General features: G+C 31.9%; 1 protein-coding gene across 1 annotated transcript; it reads left to right on the forward strand.

Annotated features, from left to right (window-relative positions):
- Positions 1-1,823: 1,823 nt before the first annotated feature.
- LOC111714646 (maltase-glucoamylase, intestinal) lies at positions 1,824-24,344 on the forward strand. The gene is made up of 32 exons (XM_023489797.1): positions 1,824-1,882; positions 2,566-2,618; positions 2,787-2,844; positions 3,947-4,026; positions 4,221-4,313; positions 4,745-4,799; positions 5,111-5,154; positions 5,253-5,366; positions 5,964-6,050; positions 7,436-7,523; positions 8,688-8,775; positions 9,088-9,133; positions 9,215-9,282; positions 9,463-9,549; positions 10,226-10,307; positions 10,868-10,940; positions 11,255-11,376; positions 12,322-12,373; positions 12,520-12,551; positions 13,465-13,592; positions 14,095-14,164; positions 14,384-14,461; positions 14,623-14,756; positions 15,383-15,489; positions 16,650-16,712; positions 16,796-16,874; positions 19,088-19,238; positions 20,858-20,920; positions 21,355-21,435; positions 22,067-22,143; positions 23,097-23,275; positions 24,156-24,344. Exons 1-32 carry the CDS (start codon positions 1,824-1,826, stop codon positions 24,280-24,282), a joined length of 2,718 nt encoding a protein of 905 aa, XP_023345565.1. The 3' UTR covers positions 24,283-24,344.
- The last annotated feature ends 1,933 nt before the right edge of the window (positions 24,345-26,277 follow it).

Raw genomic sequence — 26,277 nt, forward strand, 5'->3', positions numbered from 1 at the left:
TCATTGAAGTACACTTTGACCCCTAGAAGTATGAGTTCTCGGACTGTACAATTCTTGGTGATTTTGCGTACATAAGCTATCTATGTTAATTTATTTATCTATGGATATATATGACCATTGACCAGAGCAAAAGCCGATTTATCGTTCAGAATTCCAGCGGAAGGGATGATACCTTTGCAGAGACACTGCTTAAACGTTTTTTTCAGTAACAACAGCACAATCAAATCTAAAATTATCATATTTCAATGACATAATGTGTCAGCCATTACATAAAAAATATAAAAACTTTTCATTTTAGAATTAGCAAGATATAAATGTTTTTCGTTTTCAAACAAATCAACACGCTCATACAAAGACGACCTTCTCTCTCCGTCACACCGGTTTCTAGATTCCAACTCGGGGATTCCTGTGGAAGTAGGGAAACGTATCAATCTTTCAAATGTTTAAAATAAGTTATAGTTAAGACAATTTAAAGATAATTAAAAAAAATTAAATACAATTGTAAATGCAAAGGTATCATACCTTTGCGCTGGAATTCTGCATAATAAATTGGCTTTTTCTTGGGCCATGGTTGTCTTTGAAAAGAAAGAATTCTACCAATGTATAATTTTAATTAATTTAATGTTTTTAGTTGCTTTCCTAGATAATGCTATTTGTTCAAACAATGCACAAATCTAACAATAGTCACGTTGATCGCATGTTTTAAAGCAAAGGAAGATAAGAAAACTAGAAAATTAAACTTGAGATAATATATTTTATCTCACAGTTCCTTATCTCTCATTACTCCTCCATTATCTCGTTCCTGAGAGCATAGATTAAATATTTTCATGTCATAAAGCATTTTCTAGAGAAGATTATTTAACCAATTGTCGTATATAACGCAGCTTTGATAAGTGAACTTTCAAAATTTATATTCAATATAGTTATAGTTATAGTGTTTATTTTCAAACACAAAATACAAAATAATAATGTATGATGGTTCAGCTTAAAATAAAACACAAAAGAAAATTTATTATGAGCCAAATAAAAAAATAATGTTTGATAATTTTGTTTTGATCGTATTACGGTATTTGTTGAAACAAACTATACATATTGAAATCTCAACTAAATATACATTAATTGTGCATTTACAAGTAGTTAATTAGTCAGCACTTAAATAATCAAAACATTTTCAGGAATGCATTCATTGAACTTCTAAATACATAGCAATGTATTCTCGTTGACTGTAGTAGACTTTGACATCCACCATTAGCAGAGGGTGTGAACCCATTCTTGTTGACTGTAGTAGACTTTGACATCTACCATTAGCAGAGGGTGTGAACCCATACTCGTTGTCTGTAGTAGACTTTGACATCTACCATTAGCAAAGGGTGTGAACCCATTCTTGTTGACTGTAGTAGACTTTGACATCTACCATTAGCAAAGGGTGTGAACCCATTCTTGTTGAGTGAAGTATATGTTTGACCAGAACCGGACATTTTTTAATCTTCTAGGTTCATATAAGACACTTTTCCTGTTTAGTCGTTTTGACATTTTTCGGGTACAAACAGGCTAGTCAAATGTTTAAGGACTAAAAAATTTAAGATTTTTTTCTGTTAGAATCTTTAATCTGTTTAAAGAAAACAGTGAACACAGATCTTCCTATTATACCATATTAAACTTATAGTTAAAATCATAAAAAAAATATTATTATAGTTATAGTTATAGTATTTATTTTCAAACACAAAATACAAAATAATATTGCATGATGGTTCAGCTTAAAATATAACACAAAAGAAAATTTATTTTTAAAAATTAAATTAAATTAAAAATATTTATTTCAGATGGTTTGGGAAGGAGCAAAATGTTTTCTCTTCGTCCCACTGTTTATTCTTGTGACAGGGTATATTTCTTGATCAGCAGATATATAATTTAACGGGACTGTCGGCATAAGTTCAAGTTAATCTGCAATTAAAGAGTTGATTCACGTTATTCTTTCAAACGGCTTAGTCTGAAAAATGTAAACAAGGTTTTATAGCGTTTTATCAAACTCTGGTTTCTCAATTAAAGGGACTTGTGGAATTATGCAGCAAAAACAAAGGAGGAAATTAACAGAATTTAACATGTTTTAAGATAGAAAAACGATGCTATCTTCCTCATTGTTGCTCAGATAAGAAGGGACCGTACAACTCTTTAATAAGAGGATACTTGAAATTACATCTACGCTATTGAAATTGAACTGTACATGAGAATCATGAGGTGTGCACTGTACAGTTTACAGTATGCAACTTATCTTTTAGATATAAGTTGCTATGCTTAAAATTATATAATCTTTGTAATTCATTACGTTATATACTATCTATGCATTGCGATTTTTATTGTTGATATAATTTAATAAGGTTACAAAGCCAAAAATGATCTTGATTTTATAAAAAGACGTAAAATTTGATGTCCAATTTGTCAAGTATCTTTGGTCAAGTTTTCAACCCTGCAGCAACTTGTTAATATGATGGATTCACTGGGATCCATGAGAAGTGAGAAGTGAGTAGTAGCAAAATTAATTTTCATCCAAGAATTTGTTTTCAGGGAAAACTGTCACTTTAGCAATAATATCTCTATTGTTGAACCTCTCACAGAAGGTAAAATAGTTTTTTCTTTATATCAGGGATTTTATAAACTCAATCTTTATTCTTTAAATCCTAATAGCTTTGCGACCTGTTATCAATACAATTTCAGGTTGCAAATATATAGGGATTATAAGTTTGATAATTTTTGGCGCGTAATTTATTTTAAATGATCTTTTTCAGAGGGAGCTCTGAGTGTAGCTGAGCGTATAGATTGCCATCCTGAACCAGATGTTAGCAGGTCACCACTTTGGATTAATTTGAATAAAATTAAAATGAAAGAAAGAAAGAAAACTAAGGAAACCCCAAACTAGATTGATAAATTTATAGTTTGTAATATCAAGGGCTTGTAAAGGGTTTAAATTAAAAAAGGTTCCTACCTACCACTTCTTCTCTAATTTATGTAAATCTATATGAATATCAAGCTAACCAATCCTGTATCAAAAAAAGGCTTAAAAATTTCAAAATGTGACTTCGTTGAGATGATTCCATTTGCCAACATGGTGAAAGTATCAAAACGTTTTTCAAGCCGAATACTGATTGCCAGGTTTTTAAATCATAATCTTAAGAATCTTTAATAAGCATATATTCGCCAAAAGAAAAATTATGAAGTCATGTCGCTATTTGTCTAAGCATTTGGAAGAGAGTAGAAGAAAGGCTTATTTAGATATTTCAGACCCAATCCAAGGAAATATCCTAACAAAACAAGAAAGATTTCCTCTCATGTTCAGGTGTTCATTAAGTGATAAAGACATTTAAAGGAAGCATGGCGAAAATCCTTATCATGAATATGAAAATAAAAAGCTTTTATATGTTTACAGTGAAAATAGAGTAATAAGCTCAGCTAAGTATCAGCTGAACCTTTCCTTAGTGACTGAAACCTCAAAATCAAAATCAAAAAGAGAACAGTACAATCCCTGCCCTACCAACCATGAAGAGAAACATCTCTAAAGAGAAGAATTAGATGGACACAAATAAGAACCTTTGTAGAGTTCAGAATGTTGATAGAGTCTATGTGTCTACTGTCCATCTAGCTGGCAGCTGCAATTTTCAACGCCGGGTCGCAGATGTCCAAAAACAACAAAAAAATAATCTCCAAATCCGATTTTTTTGCATGCAATAGTTTAATAATAACCAATATTAGGTAAATATGAATTTACAAGATTGTATTGCCAATATTGAGAGCTCTAGAATATAAAATGTAACTGGGAACCTTTTTTATGTACATCCTTTACTTTAGGTTCTACTTGGGGTTGCAAGGATTTGAAAATGCAAAAATTTGAGTTTAAAGCAAGTAATCAGTTAAACATTTATAATTCCTTTAAAATGTTTTATTATTGTAGAGAAAAGTGTGAGAGTCGAGGTTGTTTTTATGAAATTGTGGAGGAGGAGGGGGGAGCACCCTGGTGCTACTATCCAACAGGTAGTTAGGGATATATGGATATAGGGTATATATCCAAATATATGTGGATATAGTGATATCAGGATAAAGGAAGATATGGATATATGGGTATATATCCAAATATATTTGGATATATGGATATTGGATGTATGGATATATTTTGATACATATAGATATATAGTTATAGGAATCTTTGGATATATAGAAATATTTAGGATATGGATATATGATGTTGGATGAGCCAGCAGAAACCCATGATGGATATATGGTTCATCTCAGAAGATCAGTTTCTCTTCCTATGTTTGGAGGTTATTCGTAAAAAAATTAAAAATTATTCGTAGTTCTGTTTATTCGTAGTTCTGTTTATTCGTAGTTCTGTTTATTCGTAGTTCTGTTTATTTTTTCATCCAAATAGAATAATAATATAGGTATAAGTAGGCTGCTTTGGCAAATTTTAATTTGATCCTATGTTTATGTTTATGTAACCCGTCCTTTTTCTTAAATCCTAAAGAGGTACCTCCGTCTTTTCATTTAAGTTTGGGCCTGATGAGGACGTTTTATATCAAGTTTTAATGGATAGAGCTCCACAAGTACCATAGATAAGGCTAACTGTTCTATGCATCATCCTACACAGTACACACTTCTCAATTTTTGTCACCATTCCCTTTATGTAAAATGACGTAATGACATAAACTTAATTAAAAAGACTAAAACTTATGTAAAATGACAATATTTTTAGGTGAATCGCAAGATCTGTGGGTTCAAGTCTTCTTCCAGACAGATAACAGACTTAGGAACATATTTATAGCATTTTTTATACATTCAGACTTGGATTCTACCCGACACCAATTTCAAGGTCAAAACTTTTGTGTGACATAGCGCTAATCTTGTACAACGCTTGATCCTGATCCAATGTGGCAATTTTTAAATTCTAGAATAATGTGTTTGATCCGGTCGATTTTATGGATGCCATTGGTTCCAACCACAGAATATTGAAGAGGACGAAAGAAGATAAGAATAATGGCAACATAAGTTTGACTTCTAGATTTATATTTCACTGGCGCGCGGTTTGAAAAACTGTGATTAAATATGTCCCATGTTGTAGAATTCTTATCACAGATGACAAACCTAGATTTCAAGTTCCAATAGGAAACACAAACACAATAAACATAGATATTTTTATCATTAATAGTACAAAATTTTAATTGATAGTTATTAAAAACGGATTTTATTGTCTGTGTTTGAAGAAATTCCTTCTCTTGGTGGTATGCCCTCCAACCCTGAGTATACAGTAAGCTTCACTTCTTCTCCTACTTTCGGAATCAGAGTGAATAGAAGATCTAGCGGGGAGCTGGTCCTTGGTAAACAAACTATAATCACCGAACAACTAAATCACCCAAAAATAACTGGCAATACAGTGATAACCAGAGAACTCTGAAATAGGAATTCAACTGTTAAATTCAAGTTTTGACTTTTAATAGCACATTGAACATGACGCACAGCAATTTTGCAATGTAAATAGACCCATTTTACTTAATAAGTAATTTAGTAACTTTCAAGTAATGCTATTTGCTTTAAACAAGATCAAATGCACTTCAGAAATAATATAATGTAGTCCTCCTATTCCACAGTTTTCTGATTGTGACTGTATTTAAATCACAATAGAGTAATTGGCAAAAAAATTACTCATAAAAGAAAAAGAAGAAATGACAGAAACTGAATTAGAAAAGAACCCTTTATTTTAAAACAGTAAATGACAAAAGACTGAAATTAAAAGAGATTACCTTGCAAAAAAATGGAACGTAAAAGAATTAAGGAAACAGATTTGTCGAAAAATAAAATAAAAACTTTATTGTCAATTACAATTAACTCCAAAAATGCAATGTTTAGATACCTAAATTTTGAGATTAAGACTTTTGAATCCATATCGAGATACATGAAACACCATTAATATTTAGATACGTCATTACCTGGGCTGGTTTTCTCTGATCAGTTTATCCAGCTACCTATCCGGCTACCCACAGGATCTAATCTTTATGGTTGGGGTGAGACCACTTATTTTTTAGAGCTTAATCCTAATATTTGGGCTCATTTTTCAGGGCATATTTTCAATGTACAAACTTAACATTTAGACCCATTTTGTTAGACGGAATTTAAACGTACAGATCTAATATTTGGACCCATTTTGTAGGGCGGAATTTAAACGTACAAATCTAATATTTGGAACCATTTTGTAGGGCTGAATTTAAACGTACAAATCTAATATTTGGACCCATTTTGTAGGGCTGAATTTCGACGTAAAAATCTGATACTTGGAACCATTCTTTAGGGCGGAATTTAAACGTACAGACCTAATATTTGGACTCATTTTGTAGGGCGGAATTTAAATGTACAGACCTAATATTTGGTACCATTTTGTAGAGCGGAATTTAAACGTACAGACCTAATATTTGGACCTATTTTGTAGGGCGTGATTTAAACTTACAGATCTAATATTTGGACCCATTTTTTAGTGCGGAATTTAAACGTACAGATCTAATATTTGGACTCATTTTAAAATGCGGAATTTAAACGTACAAATCTAATATTTGGACCCATTTTGTAGTGCGGAATTTAAACATACAGATCTAATATTTTGGACTCATTTTAAAAGGCGGAATTTAAACCTACAGATCTAATATTTGCATCTATTTTGTAAGGCGAAAATTTATGAAACTGCAAATGAAGGGATTAAGTAAAACTTCATTAGAATAAAGGTTAACTCTTTCTTTCAATTCAAAAGTTCAAGTTCAGATCATCATCTAGAAAATAAAGTTAATGTTATAACTGTTGTTATTTAAAGATATTAATCCATTTTCAACATAGTCGTTTTAAACACTTGCTGACTTGAATTTTTGTACAGTATAGTTAGTTATTGTTTTATCTTTTTCATATGTCTGGTCAGTGCAAATAGATTATCAAGTACAATAGGTGGCAACAGAGAAATGGACCAATGATACACGACGTCACAAGTGTCAAATATAACAAGGAAAACGAAATTTTCTCACATTAGTTGACATAAAGATTCAATAAAAAAGTGCAAAAACAGAAAATAAAGAACTCATGTAATTGCACTTATTTCACTGTAAGATACGCACTTAATTCTAAAATTATCATTATTATTAATGATTTTGTGGGACTCAAAAACTGAGTTGACACTGGCGTAAGAATACAGCTGTACTGAGAGTGTACAAATTCTATGTTGCCATCGTACTTGACAATATATTTGGGTCAGTGGTAATACTTTTAATTAGATAACAAGAAAATATCAATTATCAGTATTAATATGACTTTCCTTGCTTTTTCTGACTTTCTTCATTTTTATTAGAATATTCCGTTTTTTATATCGCTCGTTATTATAATATTTCTTTTAAAAGAATATATTATTTAGGTGAAAACGAGCAGCTTAGTTTTTCCCATGATATGAACTGGAATACATTCGGATTGTATGGAAGGGACCAACCCCCATCAGGAGCAACGTAATACATTTATTAAAGGGGTAGTCTGCAAATTATACATTTGGTATGTACGGAAGGGACCAACCCCCATCATCAGACGGAACGTAACACATTCATTAAAGTGGTAGTCTGCAAATTAAAGGGATAGTCTGCAAATTAAAGGGGTTGTCTGCAAATTATAATTTGTACAGAAGAGACCAACCCCCATGATTCCATCAGATACAACGTAATACACTAGTTAAAGGGGTTGTCTCCAAATTAATAGGACATTCAACAAATTAAAAGGGAGTGACTAACTATACTATATATGTACAGGAACATGTACGGTGTACATCCTAGACTAACTATACTATATATGTACAGGAACATGTACGGTGTACATCCTAGACTAACTATACTATATATGTACAGGAACATGTACGGTGTACATCCTAGACTAACTATACTATATATGTACAGGAACATGTACGGTGTACATCCTAGATTAACTATACTATATATGTACAGGAACATGTACGGTGTACATCCTAGACTAACTGTACTATATATGTACAGGAACATGTACGGTGTACATCTTAGACTAACTATACTATATATGTACAGGAACATGTACGTTGTACATCCTAGACTAACTATACTATATACGTACAGGAACATGTTCGTTGTACATCATAGACTAACTATACTATATATGTACAGGAACATGTACGTTGTACATCCTAGACTAACTGTACTATATATGTACAGGAACATGTTTGTTGTACATTCTAGACTAACTATACTATATATGTACAGGAACATGTTTGTTGTACATTCTAGACTAACTATACTATATATGTACAGGAACATGTACGGTGTACATCCTAGACTAACTAAACTATATATGTACAGAAACATGTACGTTGTACATCCTAGACTTACTATATACTATATATGTACAGGAACATGTGCGTTGTACATCCTAGACTAACTGTACTATATATGTACAGGAACATGTACGTTGTACATCCTAGACTTACTATACACTATATATGTACAGGAACATTTACGGTGTACATCCTAGACTAACTAAACTATATATGTACAGAAACATGTGCGTTGTACATCCTAGACTTACCATATACTATATATGTACAGGAACATGTGCGGTGTACATCCTAGACTTACTATACTATTAATGTACAGGAACATGTACGGTGTCCACCCTAGACTAACTATACTGGATAAGAATGGTGATACAGCAGGACTTCTATTCTTAAATTCTGCGGCCCAGGTTTTAAATAATTTTGTTAATAATATTTTGTGTATTGCACAGGGGTTTAGCAACGTACGGCAGGGTTAGCTAAAAAATAAAGACCTAAAACGTTTAGAATAAAAACAATGCAGTCTAGCTTCAGGAAACCAGGAATGTACGGAAAAATCCCGATCAAGGTTTTGATCCAGTTTCCTTAGTCTCATCAACCCTTTATTGTTAAATGATATAAAAATATAAAAATTATAGAAACCAAAAGTAATCACAGTTATACTCATTATCTGTAGTCTAAAACTATAGATTTAAGATTTATATGACTTAATGATATTTTAGGAGATTTCACTGACTCCTATGCCTGGAGCAATATACAGAACTATCGGTAAGAACGAAGGGGGAACATTCTAAAATTTATTTGGTAAATTCCTATTTTTTTCTCAAGATTTACATGATTTTGTTACAGGTGGTCTTTTAGATGTTTATATTTTTCTTGGTCCTTCACCGGAATCCGTGGTTCAACAATATACAGGGGTAAGTATCAGAGGCGCAATCGGGATATTTTTATGGGGGGGGGGGGGAGGATTTTATTTTGCGTGAAATAATAATCATTTTTTTTTGTTGTGCCTATGTTAATTAGTACTTGATTTGTCGAGATAAACAGCACACATAAATAAAGAAATATCATGGCTTTGGATTAAAGATTTTTTTTAGGCAATAGGTCGGACTCCTATTCCCCCCTACTGGAGCTTAGGGTTTCATCTTTGTAGATATGGATATGATAGTTTGGAAAATATGCAGGTGAAATAATGATAAAATAAAAACTTTTTTAATGTACTTTAATCATTCCCAGCACAAGTTTCAACATTGTTGTAGCATTTTCGACATTATTTACCTTTCTAAAGAAAAATATTATTTGCTAGTTGTCCTAGACGCAGCGCACAATCCCTAACCTAAAAAAACCTCAGTCTTATAAATGGGAAAATGTGTTTGTTTTTCAACAGAACAAAATGTCAGTGAAATAATGGGTTCAGATACAGAACAACGTTATATACCTTGGAAATTTTATTTTGCAGTTATGTGTTTAAACCATCAAATCATGGACTAGTTTTAACATTAATAAAGCCAGAAGGTTTGATATTCTTAAACAGGCAGGCTCCGGGTCTGATAAATCAGTGTTTACATATATCACATCTATCCAGTCTGCTATGAAAAGGATATCTTCTCTAAACTATATTTGATTAGGCTGCTAGGGATAGAATGGTTATGTATAAGATATCTCCTCTAAACTATATTTGATTAGGCTGCTAGAGATAGGATGGTTATGTATAAGATGTCTCCTCTAAACTATATTTGATTAGGCTGCTAGGGATAGGATGGTTATGTATAAGATATCTCCTCTAAACTATATTTGATTAGGCTGCTTGGGATAGGATGGTTATGTATAAGATATCTCCTCTAAACTATATTTGACTAGGCTGCTAGGGATAGGATGGTTATGTACAAGATACCTCAAGATGCTCAATGGGGAGATATTGACATCATGGAAAGACAATTAGGTAAAAACGATTAAATCTGGTATTTTCTGTAAAGGTGGTAGATATGGATTCAGCATTGCATAATTTACAACGGTTACCTTCGAACCGTTGATTGTTCATCGAGTAAAGAGATGTGAAAATGTTGAAATCTCTTGAATATTTTACATCAAGAGCAGTTTCCAAAATGTCAACCGAAAATATTTATTTTTTCAATATTTAAAAAGTGAATATTAATAATTTTAAAACTTAAAACAGCTTGCAAACAATGTGTTAAACAATTAAACGTGTTTTGGTAGCTATGTATGGACACTATGTTCTTTGGTACAAGTCGTTTTTAACAATTGTCTCCTTAAAGACGCAACAGATAGAAGTAATTTTAGTGGCTATCAAAAGCGATTATATAATGCCGTAAGCCTAAACCCCCATTTTTTCGCGAATACTCCCTTTAAGTAAAAAAAACGATTATACATAAACATGATTCATTTCCCACCACAAATTTTATGTTAGATGGAAATCTTACATGTTGACTATCATAGCTCCTGGTTGAAGTTTCCTTATATTTTTATAATCGAAATATTTAGATTTTACAATTGATGCTGAGAGATTTGGAGGACTTGCTGAATATGTTAGAGTGATCAAGGAGGAAGGTGTTAGGTAAACATGTTTACAACTGAGCGATATTTTACCACGTTCTTGTTTCTACTTTTATCTGATTGGTTGATGAACCAAATCTAGCCGATGATGAGAGACCAAAGTGTACTGAGTCTATGCACATGTTTTTGTGTAAATTGGTCTTATCCCCAAAAGAATCAATCTTTCAAAGTTTTAAAAAAGTCTTAAATTGAAGAAGTACATTCTTAAAAATTGTATCTTTAAGGTCTGAAGTTATTTTAAAATAAGTGAACAATCCATTTAAAAATAATTTTAGCAATCTGATTAAACTAAATCTATAATATATATTGGTTTAGGTTTGTAACGATCCTTGACCCTTGTATTAGTATTGGAGAACCAAACTGTACGTATAAACCATATGATCTTGGAGAACAGTTTGGAGTTTGGATTAATAAACCCAATGGGGAACCACTTATAGGTAATATAACGGATTCCATAGATGTATCAAGGAAGATTCCCCTGAGCTGGGAAGTGTTGTGTTGAATACTGTTGGATATCCATAATCTCGAGATCCACCGTGGACACTTTTGAATTTTAAGCAGAATCTTCTTGATCTCTTGATTTTGTGTATCTATTCTCTTACTGGTTGAACTCAAGGTTCCTTGCTTTCTGGTTATAGCAGTTTACTGGATATCTGGTTATAGCAGTTTACTGGATATCTGGTTATAGCAGTTTACTGGATATCTGATTACAGCAGTTTACTGGATATCTGGTTATAGCAGTTTACTAGATATCTGGTTATAGCAGTTTACTGGATATCTGGTTATAGCAGTTTACTGGATATCTGATTATAGCAGTTTACTGGATATCTGATTATAGCAGTTTACTGGATATCTGATTGACAAGTAAGGATAAAAAATTAACCTTTAGATTAACAGAAGATCAAGATCAAGCATTGACTCTGATATCAAGAAAACAATACTTTAGAAACCAGATTTGATGAATCAGTTGAACCGAACAGATGCAGTAAAACCGGTTCAAGAATAAGAGAAGTGGTTGAACCACGTCTTCGTAGTTCAACCATGTCTCACTTATGACTATTTGCATGATTAAGCAGAATCCATAGGTTAAAAGATTGTTAAATTATGACCAACACGCGACTTAATTCAAAAAAGAAACGGAACGCATCCTGCTCTGGTTAATCGATTGTTATAATTGACTATTAAGCTTCTTTTTTTTTATAATGTTTATTTAGGAAGAGTATGGCCTAATGATCCTGTTTATAATGTTTATTTAGGAAGAGTATGGCCTAATGATCCTGTTTATAATGTTTATTTAGGAAGAGTATGGCCTAATGATCCTGTTTATAATGTTTATTTAGGAAGAGTATGGCCTAATGATCCTGTTTATAATGTTTATTTAGGAAGAGTATGGCCTAATGATCCTGTTTACTTCCCTGACTACACTAATCTAAGGTAATCCAGTTTTTAAAAAACATATTAAATACGTATTTGGTATAATTATCACCCTGCAAGAGGACAGAAAACTCCAGAAATCAGCACTGGTGGAACAAAGACGACATTCATAATGATACTTTTAAATTACTTGAAATGTATTTTAGAACCCATGAGTGGTGGCAGATACTCATTAAAGGTAAGATTTCGCAACTAACTATTCTAGTTTTTAATAAGATTGCTGACATGTTTACATATTTAATACAGTTTTTGGAGTTAATTATGCAATTAAGTAAATTAAGCAAATCTCTTACAGCTCTAAAATTTAAAAAAAGGGTTAGCAGAATATGCATTTTTGTACAGTGAAACCCTTAATAACGAATACATCGAAAGAATTCATCAAATGTCGTATTCTTCACTTTCTGATAATGGAATGTTGCAGATATTTAGTTTTGAAAAATTGAAAAATTGTCAAGACGACATTTGATAAATTCTTCCGATGTATTCGTTATTAAGGGTTTCACTGTATTAAGGTTTAAAGAGGTAACAGCAACATTACCCATTTTGAAAGGTTCAGAATGAAATATTCTTGTTTTAAGATATAGCAACTATATATTCTTGTTTTAAGATATAGCATTTACACATTCTTGTTTTAAGATATAGCAACTATATATTCTTGTTTTAAGATTTAGTAACTATATATTCTTGTTTTAAGATTTAGCAACTATATATTCTAGTTTTAAGATATTATTTTAAGGTTTAGTTTTAGATGTAGCAACTATACTCTTATTTTAAGGTTTAGCGACTAAATATTCTTAGTTCTAGATGTAGCAACTGTACTCTTATTTAAAAGGTTTAGCAACTAAATAATCTTAGTTTAAGATGTAGCAATTATACTCCTATATTCTTGGTTTTAGATGTAGCAACTATACTCTTATTTGAAGGTTTAGCAACTAAATATTCTTAGTTTTAGATGTAGCAACTATACTCTTATTTTAAGGTTTAGCAACTAAATATTCTTAGTTCTAGATGTAGCAACTATACTCTTATTTTAAGGTTTAGCAACTAAATATTCTTACTTTTAGATGTAGCAACTATATTCTTATTTTAAGAGTTCCATGACCTGATTGATTTTGATGGTCTCTGGATAGACATGAATGAACCTGCAAACTTTGTGGCTGGAGATTTAAACGAGGGCTGTGCTGCTACTGCTACCAACTACCCTCCATACCTTCCTCATGTAATATTTAAATACAGGGTGTCCCCCGAATCAAGACAGTAAAGAGACGCCTTGAAGATCGTCTTTGATATTTGAAGGACTACGGGAATTTTGTGATTTTTGTTTCGAGAATTATTCTTGATAAATCAATGCCGCGAATTATTTTAAAGACCAAAGACAATCATTAAGTCGTCTCTGAACTGTCATGTCTCGTGGGAAACTCTGTATTTGGTGAGCTGGGATAACATTCTTTATGACAAGCAAATGAATACTTGGGAAGAATGAAGTTTTACTTGAAATGAATGATATGAAAAATCAAAATTTCAAATATTTGTCTCTATCAAAATTCGTTCGTCATTAAATTTTTAAAAATTTTGAAAATCCGCGAAATTTTTTGTAAAAATCCGCGAATTATTTTTGTTTTGTTTTACGATGTACACAAAGAGAACATGTTCACAACTAATTTAGAAGATGGGCGCGAAGCGCCTTGAATTTCTAGTGATTGTATATTTATTTCCAATAGGTCCGTATTGACGATGCTAAAAATGGTCTCGCTGATAAAACAATTTGCGGAGATGCCGTTCATGCTACAGGTATACTTAAACAACTGATAAATAATATGTTTTGTTCAGAGGATCATTATGATCTGCATAATGTGTTTTGTTCAAGGGATCATTATGATCTGCATAATGTGTTTCGTTCAGGGGATCATTATGATCTGCATAATATGTTTTATTCAGAGGATCATTATGATCTGCATAATATGTTTTGTTCAGGGAATCATTATGATCTGCATAATATGTTTTGTTCAGGGGATCATTATGATCTGCATAATATGTTTGGATGGTTTCAATCTAAACCAACTCTGAACGGGGTCAGAGAAGCGACAGGGAAGATTATGCAGTAAATTTTACTGAACATTTTTTCTTCATCTATTCTGTTACTTTAAAGATTAAAAGAATATTCGAAATACTTGAAATTTACCCTCAAATACCACCATTGAAATTAACAAACATTCTCAATATTCTATTTTCACTGCATATGGTGGTAGGAAAGCGTGGTCTAGTATTGAGTCGATCAACCTTTGTTGGATCAGGAAGATGGGTTGCTCATTGGTTGGGAGATAATTTCTCAAACTGGAGTAATCTTAGAGCTTCAGTAATTGGTATGCTTCAATTCAACCAGGTATTCAAACTTAAAGGAACTGTAGACGTAATTCCATAGTGGGACATATCCGATTCACTCTGCCAGTTCTAGGAAGTAAATAATAATATTCCTTAAATATAGAACAGCTTGCAACAAAGTATTTCAATAGATAAATAAGTCTGTCATCTTTGATCAGTTAAAGTTTTAAAGGAAACGATGCCCTTCAAGTTGAACGTTACTTGAGATTACGCTCAAGTCCCTTTAAACTGACAAATTCGTCTTTGTTATGTTAATATGTTTAAGAATTTTATGAAAACCAAATCAAAAATTAAAAACAAAAAGAAGGATGTCCGAACCAGTAGCTTCATGACCATCTGCAAACTTTAAAGAATTCAAATACAATGCACGGAATATGTTGCGATACAAATTATATTATCACGAGTTACATACCTTATTGTAGTTTACAGTGAAAACATACCAGAGCCCGAAATTTATGTGAGTATCGTCGAACGAAACTCCCGAGTTTCCATTATGGGGTCTATCCATTTGAGTAGAATTTTATTTAAGAAATCAGAATCAGTTTTCGAAACCGAGTTTCATTACTATACTCTGTCTTAAATTTCGGGCTCAGAAAACCAAAACAACTTCATTTTTTGATGGTTTAGTTTGGTATCCCATTTGTTGGAGCAGATATTTGTGGATTTATTGATGATACTACTCCAGAGCTGTGCAGTAGATGGCAGCAGCTTGGAGCTTTCTATCCATTCTCCAGGTAGGATCCTTTCTTCAGGAAGTATTAATTCTCCAGGTAGGATCCTTTCTCCAGATAGTATCCATTTTCCAGGTAGGATCTTTTCTCCAAGTAGGATTCTTTCTTCAAGTAGGATTCTTTCTTCAAGTAGGATTCTTTCTCTAGGTAGGATGCATTCTCGAGGTAGGATCCTTTCTCTAGGTAGGATCTATTCTCTAGGTAGGATCTAATCTCAAGGTAGGATCCTTTCTCTAGGTAGGATCTATTCTCGAAGTAGGATCTATTCTCCAGGTAGGATCCATGCTCCAGGATGGATCCATTCTCTAGGTAGGATCAACGAGGTTATTGTGTATAGACTGATGATGTATGCTAATTCTTTACTAATTTTATAGGCCAGGAAATATACCGAGAGAGTACTGCATATTTGTTTATTATAAGTTGATTCTGGCTTAACCTATATTATATAAATATTAGTAAAAAGTTGTAAGTGTAAAGTACAGTTAACTGAGCACACAGGTAGAGAAGTAATCATCCCCCCTGGGTAGGATCCATTCTCTAGGATAATAGCATCAATTCTCTATGTAGTATAAATTCTACATACAGTACATATAATCCATTATCTAGGTATATAGGATCCGTTCTCTAGGTATAAAGGATCCGTTCTCTAGGTATATAGCATCCATTCTCTAGGTACATAGGATCCATTATCTAGGTAAATAGTTTATATTCTCTAAGTATATAGCATCCATTCTATAGGTATATAGCATCCATTCTCTAGGTAAATAGTTTATATTCACTAGGTATATAGCATAAGTTCTGTGTGTATGTAGGATCCATTCTTCAGGTATGGACTTATTCTGTAGGTATATAACATCCATTCTTTATGCATATAGGATCCTTTTTTAGGCATATAGCATCCATTCTCTAGATATTTAGGAACCATTCTCTAGGTATATAGTATCCAATCTCTGGGTATATAGGATCCAATCTCTAGGTATATAGGATCCATTGAAACTTTATTAAAGATTTGAATTTCGTAAAAATGACGATATAAAGGCTGGATTAATTTTATCTACTCTCTGAAACATATAAAGATATTAAGCCGTGGAGAACTACGAGTCCAGAAATAAAATTCATTTCACGCAGTCGTCTTTTAAATAATTTTTTATTTTGTTGTTTAGGAATCACAATGGATTGGGGAATATTGAACAGGATCCAGGGTTCTTTGGGGAGGAGATTGCTCTGTAAGTCGTATTAATTTCAGAAAATTGTTTTTTGACATTTTAAATTAAAATTAGAAATGTCAATAATTTTTATGATTTTTAAGAATTACTCGAGATGCTTTAAACATAAGATACAATCTTCTTCCTTATTTGTACACCCTCTTCTATTCACATTATACACAAGTAAGTAAATAACAAGATATAATACTTTTAACAAACTTAAACAAACTTCATCTTAAAGGAACTGTTAACGTGATTATACACAAGTAAGCAAATAACAAGATATAATACTTTAAACAAACTTTATTAAACTTCATCTTAAAGGAACTATTAACGTGATTATACACAAGTAAGTAAATAACATGATATAATACTTTTACAAACTTAAACAAACTTCATCTTAAAGGAACTGTTAACGTGATTATACACAAGTAAGTAAATAACATGATATAATACATTTAACAAACTTTAACAAACTTTATCTTAAAGGAACTGTTAACGTGATTATACACAAGTAAGTAAATAACAAGATTTAATACTTTTAACAAACTTTAACAAACTTCATCTTAAAGGAACTGTTAACGTGATTATACACAAGTAAGCAAATACCAAGATATAATACTTTTAACAAACTTTAACAAATTTCATCTTAAAGGAACTGTTAACGTGATTATACATAAGTAAGTAAATAACATGATATAATACTTTTAACAAACTTAAACAAACTTCATCTTAAAGGAACTGTTAACGTGATTATATACAAGTAAGTAAATAACAAGATATAATACTTTTAACAAAATTAAACAAATTCATCTTAAAGGAACTGTTAACGTGATTATACACAAGTAAGTAAATAACAAACAAACTTAAACAAACTTCATCTTAAAGGAACTGTTAACGTGATTATACACAAGTAAGCAAATTACATGATATAATACTTTTAACAAACTTAAACAAACTTCATTTTAAAGGAACTGTTAACGTGATTTTACACAAGTAAGCAAATAACATGATATAGTACTTTTAACAAACTTAAACAAACTTCATTTTAAAGGGACTGCCAACGTGATTTTAAAGGACCCTTTTTGAATAGGATGGCATGGCATGTCCGATTCTCAACGGCATAATTTAAACCTTTATCTGAGTAAAAATGAGGAAGATTTTGTAATTTTGATTTCAATTTTTTCATTGTCTCTGCTAAATAAATGCTCATATAGCTTTTGTAGAACTCACAATAGTGAATGATAAATTGTCAGCCATAAACACAAGGATATATAGAATTCATTCTTAATCAGATAGATGTTTTTATGGCAACGTTGTGAAACGGATATGGAATTTTAGAAAAGGAGGGCTCTTGAAATTACGTCTACAGTCTCTTCAGACACTAATTGTCGCGATAAATATCATGAACAATTGCTCTTTGCTCTGATATGACGATCATTCTTTCAGAGAGATGAAGGTGCAAGAGCACTTAGTGTCACGGGGCTTCTTTAAATAACAAAAAAAATGTGATCATTAAAGTTGTTTTTAGAAAAACGAAAACTTTTCTCTGATATGCTTCTGAAAAAATGATGATGATCAACAATGTTTTTCGTGGATTTTGTTTAAATTGGTGGTTTATCAAAAAACGTAATTGCCACATCTGTTCAACCGTCTTAACTTTATTGGAAGCATACAAACAAGCAGACATATATATAAAGATCTGCCAGAGTCAATTTTTCAAAGTGTTGTAAAAGTAAACTTTTAGATTAAATACAGGTTAAAGTATTCAACACTGTTTTAATGCCTCTTCCCTCGCAAAACAATTCTACGCATACAGAGGGTGTGTCCAGCGTTATTTTTAATTGTCCCTCGATTTAAGGTTTTACATATCCGATGCACAACGGTAACTTTTAATACTTAATTGATTTTGAATTAGTGAAGACAACGTCGTTTTTTTTCGTCTTACTTAATTCTATCTTAATTCTCTTACTTTTCTCTTTTGCACAAATCCGCGGCGTAAACCGTAATTGAAAACAATTTTCATATTAAAAGCAGGGATGCCTCTATAATTTTCATATTAAAAACAGGGATAACTCTATAATTTTCATATTAAAAACAGGGAAAGCTCTATAATTTTCAAATTAAAACAGGGAAAGCTCTATAATTTTCATATTAAAAACAGGGATAACTCTATAATTTTCATATAAAAAACAGGGATACCTCTATAATTTGCATATTTAAAAAACAGGGATAACTCTATAATTTTCATATTTAAAAATCAGGGATAACTCTATAATTTTTGCTGAGATAAAGGTTGAAGGGGTACAGTTGTAGATTGGAAGACAAACTCCAAATCTTAAAATGGAAGACCACTTGAAATTACGTGTACAATCCCTTTTAAAAGAATTTGTCAGGGGAGTACAGTTGCTCGAGCTCTATGGCATGAGTTCCCTCAAGATAATCTGACCAGGACTATAGATGATCAGTTTATGTGGGGTAGTCAGCTACTCATATCCCCAGTACTCACTCAAGGGGCGACTTCAAGGAACATTTATCTTCCTCCTGGTAAGCATTTTCTTTATAATAAACTGACTTGGGAGCCCGACTTAAAAACCAAAACACATAAAGTAACGACAACTAAGTGCAAAAACCGTAGAAAATATATTTTCGACGGTTCTAGCGTTCAAAACCGACAAGTTTAAAATACATTGCACAAATAAGTATAGAATAGCAAATACGAAAAATCTGTATTGAATATGTTAAAATGGGTTCTAAAGTCCCTATCAGAATTCAGGACCTCTAATTTCATTATAATAGTCAACTCACTTTCATAGTTCCAACGAGGTTTCCAATTCAAAGTTTGAGGCTAATCGGTCAAGGGGTTCAAGGATTTTTTAGATGTTTAAAGGACTGTATTGATGTTAAAGGGACTGTATAGATGTTAAATGGACTGTATAGATGTTAAATGGACTGTATAGATGTTGAATGGACTGTGTAGATGTTGAATGGACTGTATAGATGTTAAATGGACTGTATAGATGTTAAAATAACTGTATATATATGTTAAATGGACTGTATAGATGTTAAATGTAGATGTTGAATGGACTGTATAGATGTTAAATGGACTGTATAGATGTTAAAATAACTGTATATATATGTTAAATGGACTGTATAGATGTTAAATGGACTGTGTAGATGTTAATGGACTGTATAGATGTTAAATGGCCTGTATAGATGTTAAATGGACTGTATATAGATGTTAAATGGACTGTATATAGAATTTGAATGGACTGTATATAGATGTTAAATGGACTATATATAGAAGTTAAATGGATTGTATATAGATGTTAAATGGACTGTATAGATGTTAAATGGACTGTATATAGATGTTAAATGGACTATATATAGAAGTTAAATGGATTGTATATAGATGTTAAATGGACTGTATAGATGTTAAATGGACTGTATATAGATGTTAGATGGACTGTATAGATGTTAAATGGACTATATATAGATGTTAAATGGACTGTATGGATGTTAAATGGACTGTATATAGATGTTAAATGGAATGTATAGATGTTAAATGGACTGTATATAGATGTTAAATGGACCGTATAGATGTTAAATGGAATATATATAGATGTTAAATGGAATATATATAGATGTTAAATGGACTGTATAGATGTTAAATGGACTGTATAGATGTTAAATGGAATGTATTTAGATGTTAAATGAAATATATATAGATGTTAAATGGACTTTATATAGATGTTAAATGGACTGTATATAGATGTTAAATGGACTGTATAGATGTTAAATTAGATTAAATGCGATTCCTCTATTTTTACTGGATTAAAGGGACCGTAAGCGAAATTTCAGCTGGATCTTCATGCAGAGATGACAATGCCCAAACTACAACGGTGTCATTAAAAGCTTTGTCTCATCAATTAAAATTTCTTCCTTATGAGATGATATAAATCGGGCTTTGTCGTCTTTGCATTGAGGGTCACTTGAAAGTACGGTAAAACAGTTCCTTGATATTTATTTGTCTATACAAAATTCCACAAAAGGCCTGTACACTGTACAGTGATTACAGTGTACGATAATATAAGTCCTTAGAAAGCGTTCTCAATGTATTATCTAGGCCTAAATTATTTAATAAAACATAAATTCTTGAATTTCAGGATCTAGATGGTTTTCAGCTTCAAACTTCCTGGATTGGACATCTTGGAAGGAGGTAGATTCCGGTAAATAAACTTCAATATAATGAATGAGAATAAGAATTAAACATCCTGGTAAGTTATAACTCAAAGAAATCGTGGGATTTCTATCATTTATTATTATCAATTGTAAAAAAATACAAACAAAAATGTGAAATATGAAGACGATATTCCAGCGATCTTTTACCCCCAGCTTAATTAAATAACTTATAAATGGGTCAGTGTACACTAGTGTACACTGTACACTGTACACTGACTCATTGCTTTGATACATGTTTGTTTACCTAAATTTAAAACCTTAACTTGAGTCCAACAATTGTCTTCGAATACCGTAGATTTATGGGCCTCAGCTTTAAACCCCATCAACTTTAAAAATAAAGAACATTTAGATTTAAAAATTTCTTCCTCTTGTTTTTTTATAAATCGGGAAAAATGTTCTTTCTAAATTTTCCCTTTTAAAGGTTGGGTTGAGGTGGATGCTCCTCTAGATGTTCTTCCTCTTCATGTTAGAGGGGGATACGCTATTCCTCTTCAAGTACCAGGTACTTTATTCCTCTTCAAGTACCAGGTACTTTATTCCTATCCAAGTACCAGGTACTTCATTCCTCTTCAAGTAGCAGGTACTTTATTCCTCTTCAAGTACCAGGTACTGTATTCCTTTTCAAGTACCAGGTACTCTATTTCTCTCAAGTACCAGGTACTCTATTCCTCTTCAAATACCAGACACTGTATTCCTCGTCAAGTACCATGGGTACTGTATTCTTTTGCAAGTACCAGGTACTGTATTCCTCGTCAAGTATTCAGGTACTCTATTCCTCTTCAAGTACCAGGTAATTTATTCCTCTTCAAATACCAGGTACTGTATTCCTCTTTAAGTACCAGGTACTGTATTCCTCTTCAAGTATTCAGTACTCTATTCCTCTTCAAGTACCAGGTCCTGTATTCCTCTTTAATTAACAGGTCATGTATTACTCTTCAAGTACCAGGTACTTTATTCATCTTCAAGTACCAAGTACTTCGAGTATCAAGTATCAGAGATACCCACAAAGGGTAAAATTTTTGGAATTAAGGGTTCTGTCTTGAAAATAATGCTATTACATAATGTTAGATTTAGATTGTTTGCTTAACATAAATAAAAAAAAATTAAAAAATGTTTTATTTGTTTTATTTTAGCTGTAAACACAGCGCTGAGTAGAAGCAACCCATTTCAGTTGGTTTTTGCTCTGGACAATAACGGACGTAACGGAGAGGTAATGGAGTAAAGATTTTAAAAGAACTGTCAACATAATTTTAAACGACCTTCAATTTACAGAATAAAAAACCCGATTCACGACGGTACCATTTAAACACATTGTTACCCAGGATACTGTTTCAAACCTCTCTCTTTAGACAGAAGTTCACTTGAAGTTGAAGTTATATTCCTTTAAACACATTGTTACCCAGGGTACTGTTGTTAACTTCTCCCTTTAGGCAGAAGTTCACTTGAAGTTGAAGTTATATCCCTTTAAACACATTGTTACCCAGTGTACTGTTGTTAACCTCTCTTTTAGACAGAAGTTCACTTAAAGTTGAAGTTATATCCCTTTAAACACATTGTTACCCAGGGTACTGTTGTTAACTTCTCCCTTTGGACAGAAGTTCACTTAAAGTTGAAGTTATATCCCTTTAAACACATTGTTACCCAGGGTACTGTTGTTAACTTCTCCCTTTGGACAGAAGTTCACTTGAAGTTGAAGTTATTTCCCGTTAAACACATTGTTACCCAGGGTACTGGTGTTAACTTCTCTCTTTAGACAGAAGTTCACTTAAAGTTGAAGTTATTTCCCGTTAAACACATTGTTACCCAGGATACTGTTGTTAACTTCTCTCTTTAGACAGAAGTTCACTTAAAGTTGAAGTTATTTCTCTTTAAATTTATTTTGCAGAAGATGGATAGCTACAGTCGGACCCATAAAACTGTGGAATAAGAATACGACATTGATGTTGTGATAAAGCAAAAAGTTTTACCAGTAGCTTGAACAAATTAAATCAAACTATTAAATGAAATTGGTCTGTGTACATTGCACAATTTCTGTATTTTAATTTAATTGGACTATTTAAAATCATAATTTAAGGTTAACTCTAACTGTCGTCTTTATTTTTCCACAGTTTATATAAAGCATATTATGAAGAATGTAAAATTTTGATGAATATTTGATTAAAGGCTCGAGGAGAACTGTTCTTTGATGACGGAGACACTATTGATACAGTAGAGAGCGGAGAATACCTCCTCACTAGCTTTATGTACAATAAAGATGATGAAATAGAATATATTGTTCATAATGACGGTTGGTCCGGGGCTAATCTTCTCTTCATCGAGCAAATACTTGTTGTTGGATGCCCGTAAGTAACATTATAAAGATAAGAACAGGGCTAGTAACTTTTAAATTCATAGACTTAACTTATCTAACTTTATTGTAAACAAAGGCAAATACTATTGCAATTATAAACCAAGGATGTACGGCAAGGAAAGTTATTTTAGAAGTGTACGCATCTTTTGTACTGCAGTGTACTGTCTCTGGGCGCTAATGTAAACACAAGACGGATGTCGAAGCCTGACATTGGATCCATCTTTCACATAAAAAATCAATGAAATATTCTGGTCATAGGAAACTATAATGTGAATTATCAAAATTATCAAAATTTAATGCTTTTAACCTCCTCGGATACTAAACGAACACTGCTGCATCTATTATTGTTTACAAATTCCGCCCAGAGAGAGCTGGTTTCAATATGTACACAGAGTATACACAACCGCAATTGACTTTCCTTGCATTACGCCCTTGTTGTAAACAATGGACGGAATCGTTGTTCAATAAATGCATAACTAGAAATAGATTTTTACAATACAAATTTCCTGTCACTGTCATAAACCATATTTAGATATTTCAAGCCGGTACGAATTTAAAATTGCGAATTTTCTAATTACAATTTTGAAAATTTTTTAAGATTCTGCGATTCAATCTTTTTAAAATTTTAGATTTCGATAGAAACGATTCATTTACACATTTTTGTTTTTCTAAACTTTTGATTTTGAGAGAAAAAAGGTTCCCGGATTTTTTTGGGCCATTGAAGTACCAAAAAAAAATTACAAATTTTCAAAAAATATTGAAAAAAAACTATACAGGAGAGTCGCAAAAAAATGGTACAATTTTGTACCAGGTGCCGAAAATCACACTTTTTTTGACTCACCCTGTATATATATATTTATTATTTTGTTCAGTGATGGAGTGAGTTCTATAACAGTAAACGGTGACCTGCATTCTGATTACATAAACACTGACGGTCAACTCATCATAAGTAATCTGAAACTACAGCTTAATCAACCCTGGATCATTCAACTGGAATAGATTTAGTTACTTTTGACAATTTTCACAAGTTTTCTTCGTTTGAAATATAATAATTAAATCATCTTAATGTTTTATTTCAATTTGTTGTAAAAAGGGAGTGTTCGCGAAAAATGAAAGGGGGGTTATAGACTTACGGCGAAAAATAAGCACTTTTGATCGCTACTAATCTTACTTATATCTGTTGCGTCTATAAGAAGAAAATGGTTAAAAACCACTCATAATGAAGAACGCAGCGTCCATACAAATTCAGAAAGTTGCAACATTCAACTCGGATCTTAAAATAATCAACTTAATTCCAAACAAATCATTCAGATATTACTAACAATAGTCATCGATAATTTTTCGACGCATTTGTATATAGTTGATATTTCATAACATTTTTGATTTTGTTTTTTTAGAATAATATTTTCATACATTCCTTGAAAATATGAAAATGTCCTCTTTGTTATCAAAAATCCTCGAAACAAAAGTAAATGTTTTCAAAAGTAACTACAGATATATGAATACAATGTCGTATTACATATTAAAGATCAAACTCCGTGGAAAAATGAGTTTAACATTAGTACATCAATTGCATTCATATTTCTAGGCTATTAATTTATCTTGAAGTTTCTTTAAAATTATCAAAAAACTTATGACAGTCTATGTATTCATATATCTGGGATTCACTGTATCAGATCATAAAAAAAAAAAATTTCTGAAAAATCAACTATATACGTATGCGTCGAAAATTTATCGATGATTATTGGTTGTAATATCTGAATGATTTGTTTGGAATTAGATTGAAGTTGAATGTTGCATTACATACGTTCTTCGATATGAGTCGTTTTTAACCATTTTCTCCTTATAGACGCAACAGATAGAAGTAAGATTTGTAGCGATAAAAAGCGCTAATTTTTCGCCGTTAACCTATACCTCTTTTCATTTTTCGCGAACACTCTTTAAATGGTATCTACAAAATAGTTACAACGAATGTGCTAAAAAAATCGTGCTGTTTGTATACTTATCTAAAGAAAAACTCTAAATATTGAATTTCAGAATATTAGATGAAAACCAGAAAAGTCAATGATTAAAACAATATTTTTAAAAAATCATACTAATCCGAACACAATGTCGTATACTATCCGTCTGTTTTAAATAATTACACTACATGTGTAACGTAAATATACAAATCCCCTGACAGAATCTACAAAAAAAGTGACCCCCCCCCCCTAAAGACAGAATCTACAGAAACGTCACACCCCCAAGATGTTGGAGTGTACGAGAAACCGCCCTGAAAGCTGCCCTACCAGCTGGTTACAGAGTCCACTGCGAGGCTGGACCATCGGTAGGAGGTTAAGGGGGGGGAATGGAGGGGGTGAAGGGAGGTGGGGGGATACTTTCTGAGATAGTTGAGAGACGAACTCACAGTGTTATCAGTATACAAATTAGAAATACAGATACAGCGAAATAGTTGCATTATATCTGATAACGTTGTTTATACTAATAATATCCAGATATCTCACTTAAACCTTTTTAACGTTGTTATCTGAAATACTTAAAATTTTCTGAAATATTTTGAATTATGTTTTGAAAATAGCTGTGTTTAGTGACTGAAACTTATTATTTTTATTGGTTTTTTGAAAATTTCTAAAAATGATAGTGTTTAGCGGGGGGGGGCCGAAAAAAAAACAACAAAGTTTCAATGTGGAAGGGGGACTCCCACCATGAATTTCAAACATTTTGAAAATAGATAGGATTTGAGAGGTAGACTATAGTTTTCAAAAGTTCAAATTGTTTTTATATGTTTCTATACTTTTCACCCTAATCTTAAAAATAATATCAAAACTTAAGCTGGAATAAATATGCTTGATATATTGAGAATAGTATGCAAAGTATATTTTAATGCATATTGCATATTTTAAGGCTTAATTCAATTAAAAGTATACTTGATAAAGTTTAAGTGTAGTATAATAATAATAATAACTTCTGAATTATGAATACATCTTTGAAAAC

This window comes from Eurytemora carolleeae, unplaced genomic scaffold, assembly GCF_000591075.1.
Source record: "Eurytemora carolleeae unplaced genomic scaffold, Eaff_2.0 scaffold793, whole genome shotgun sequence".
Classification (NCBI taxonomy): Eukaryota; Metazoa; Arthropoda; class Copepoda; order Calanoida; family Temoridae; genus Eurytemora; species Eurytemora carolleeae.

Coding starts and splice junctions, on each gene's coding strand:
- LOC111714646 (XM_023489797.1), top strand. CDS start 1,824: ATGGTTTGGGAAGGAGCAAAATGTTTTCTCTTCGTCCCACTGTTTATT. Junction 9,283..9,462: donor TGGTTCAACAATATACAGGG/GTAAGTATCAGA, acceptor GATTTTTTTTAG/GCAATAGGTCGGACTCCTAT. Junction 19,239..20,857: donor GAACATTTATCTTCCTCCTG/GTAAGCATTTTC, acceptor CTTGAATTTCAG/GATCTAGATGGTTTTCAGCT.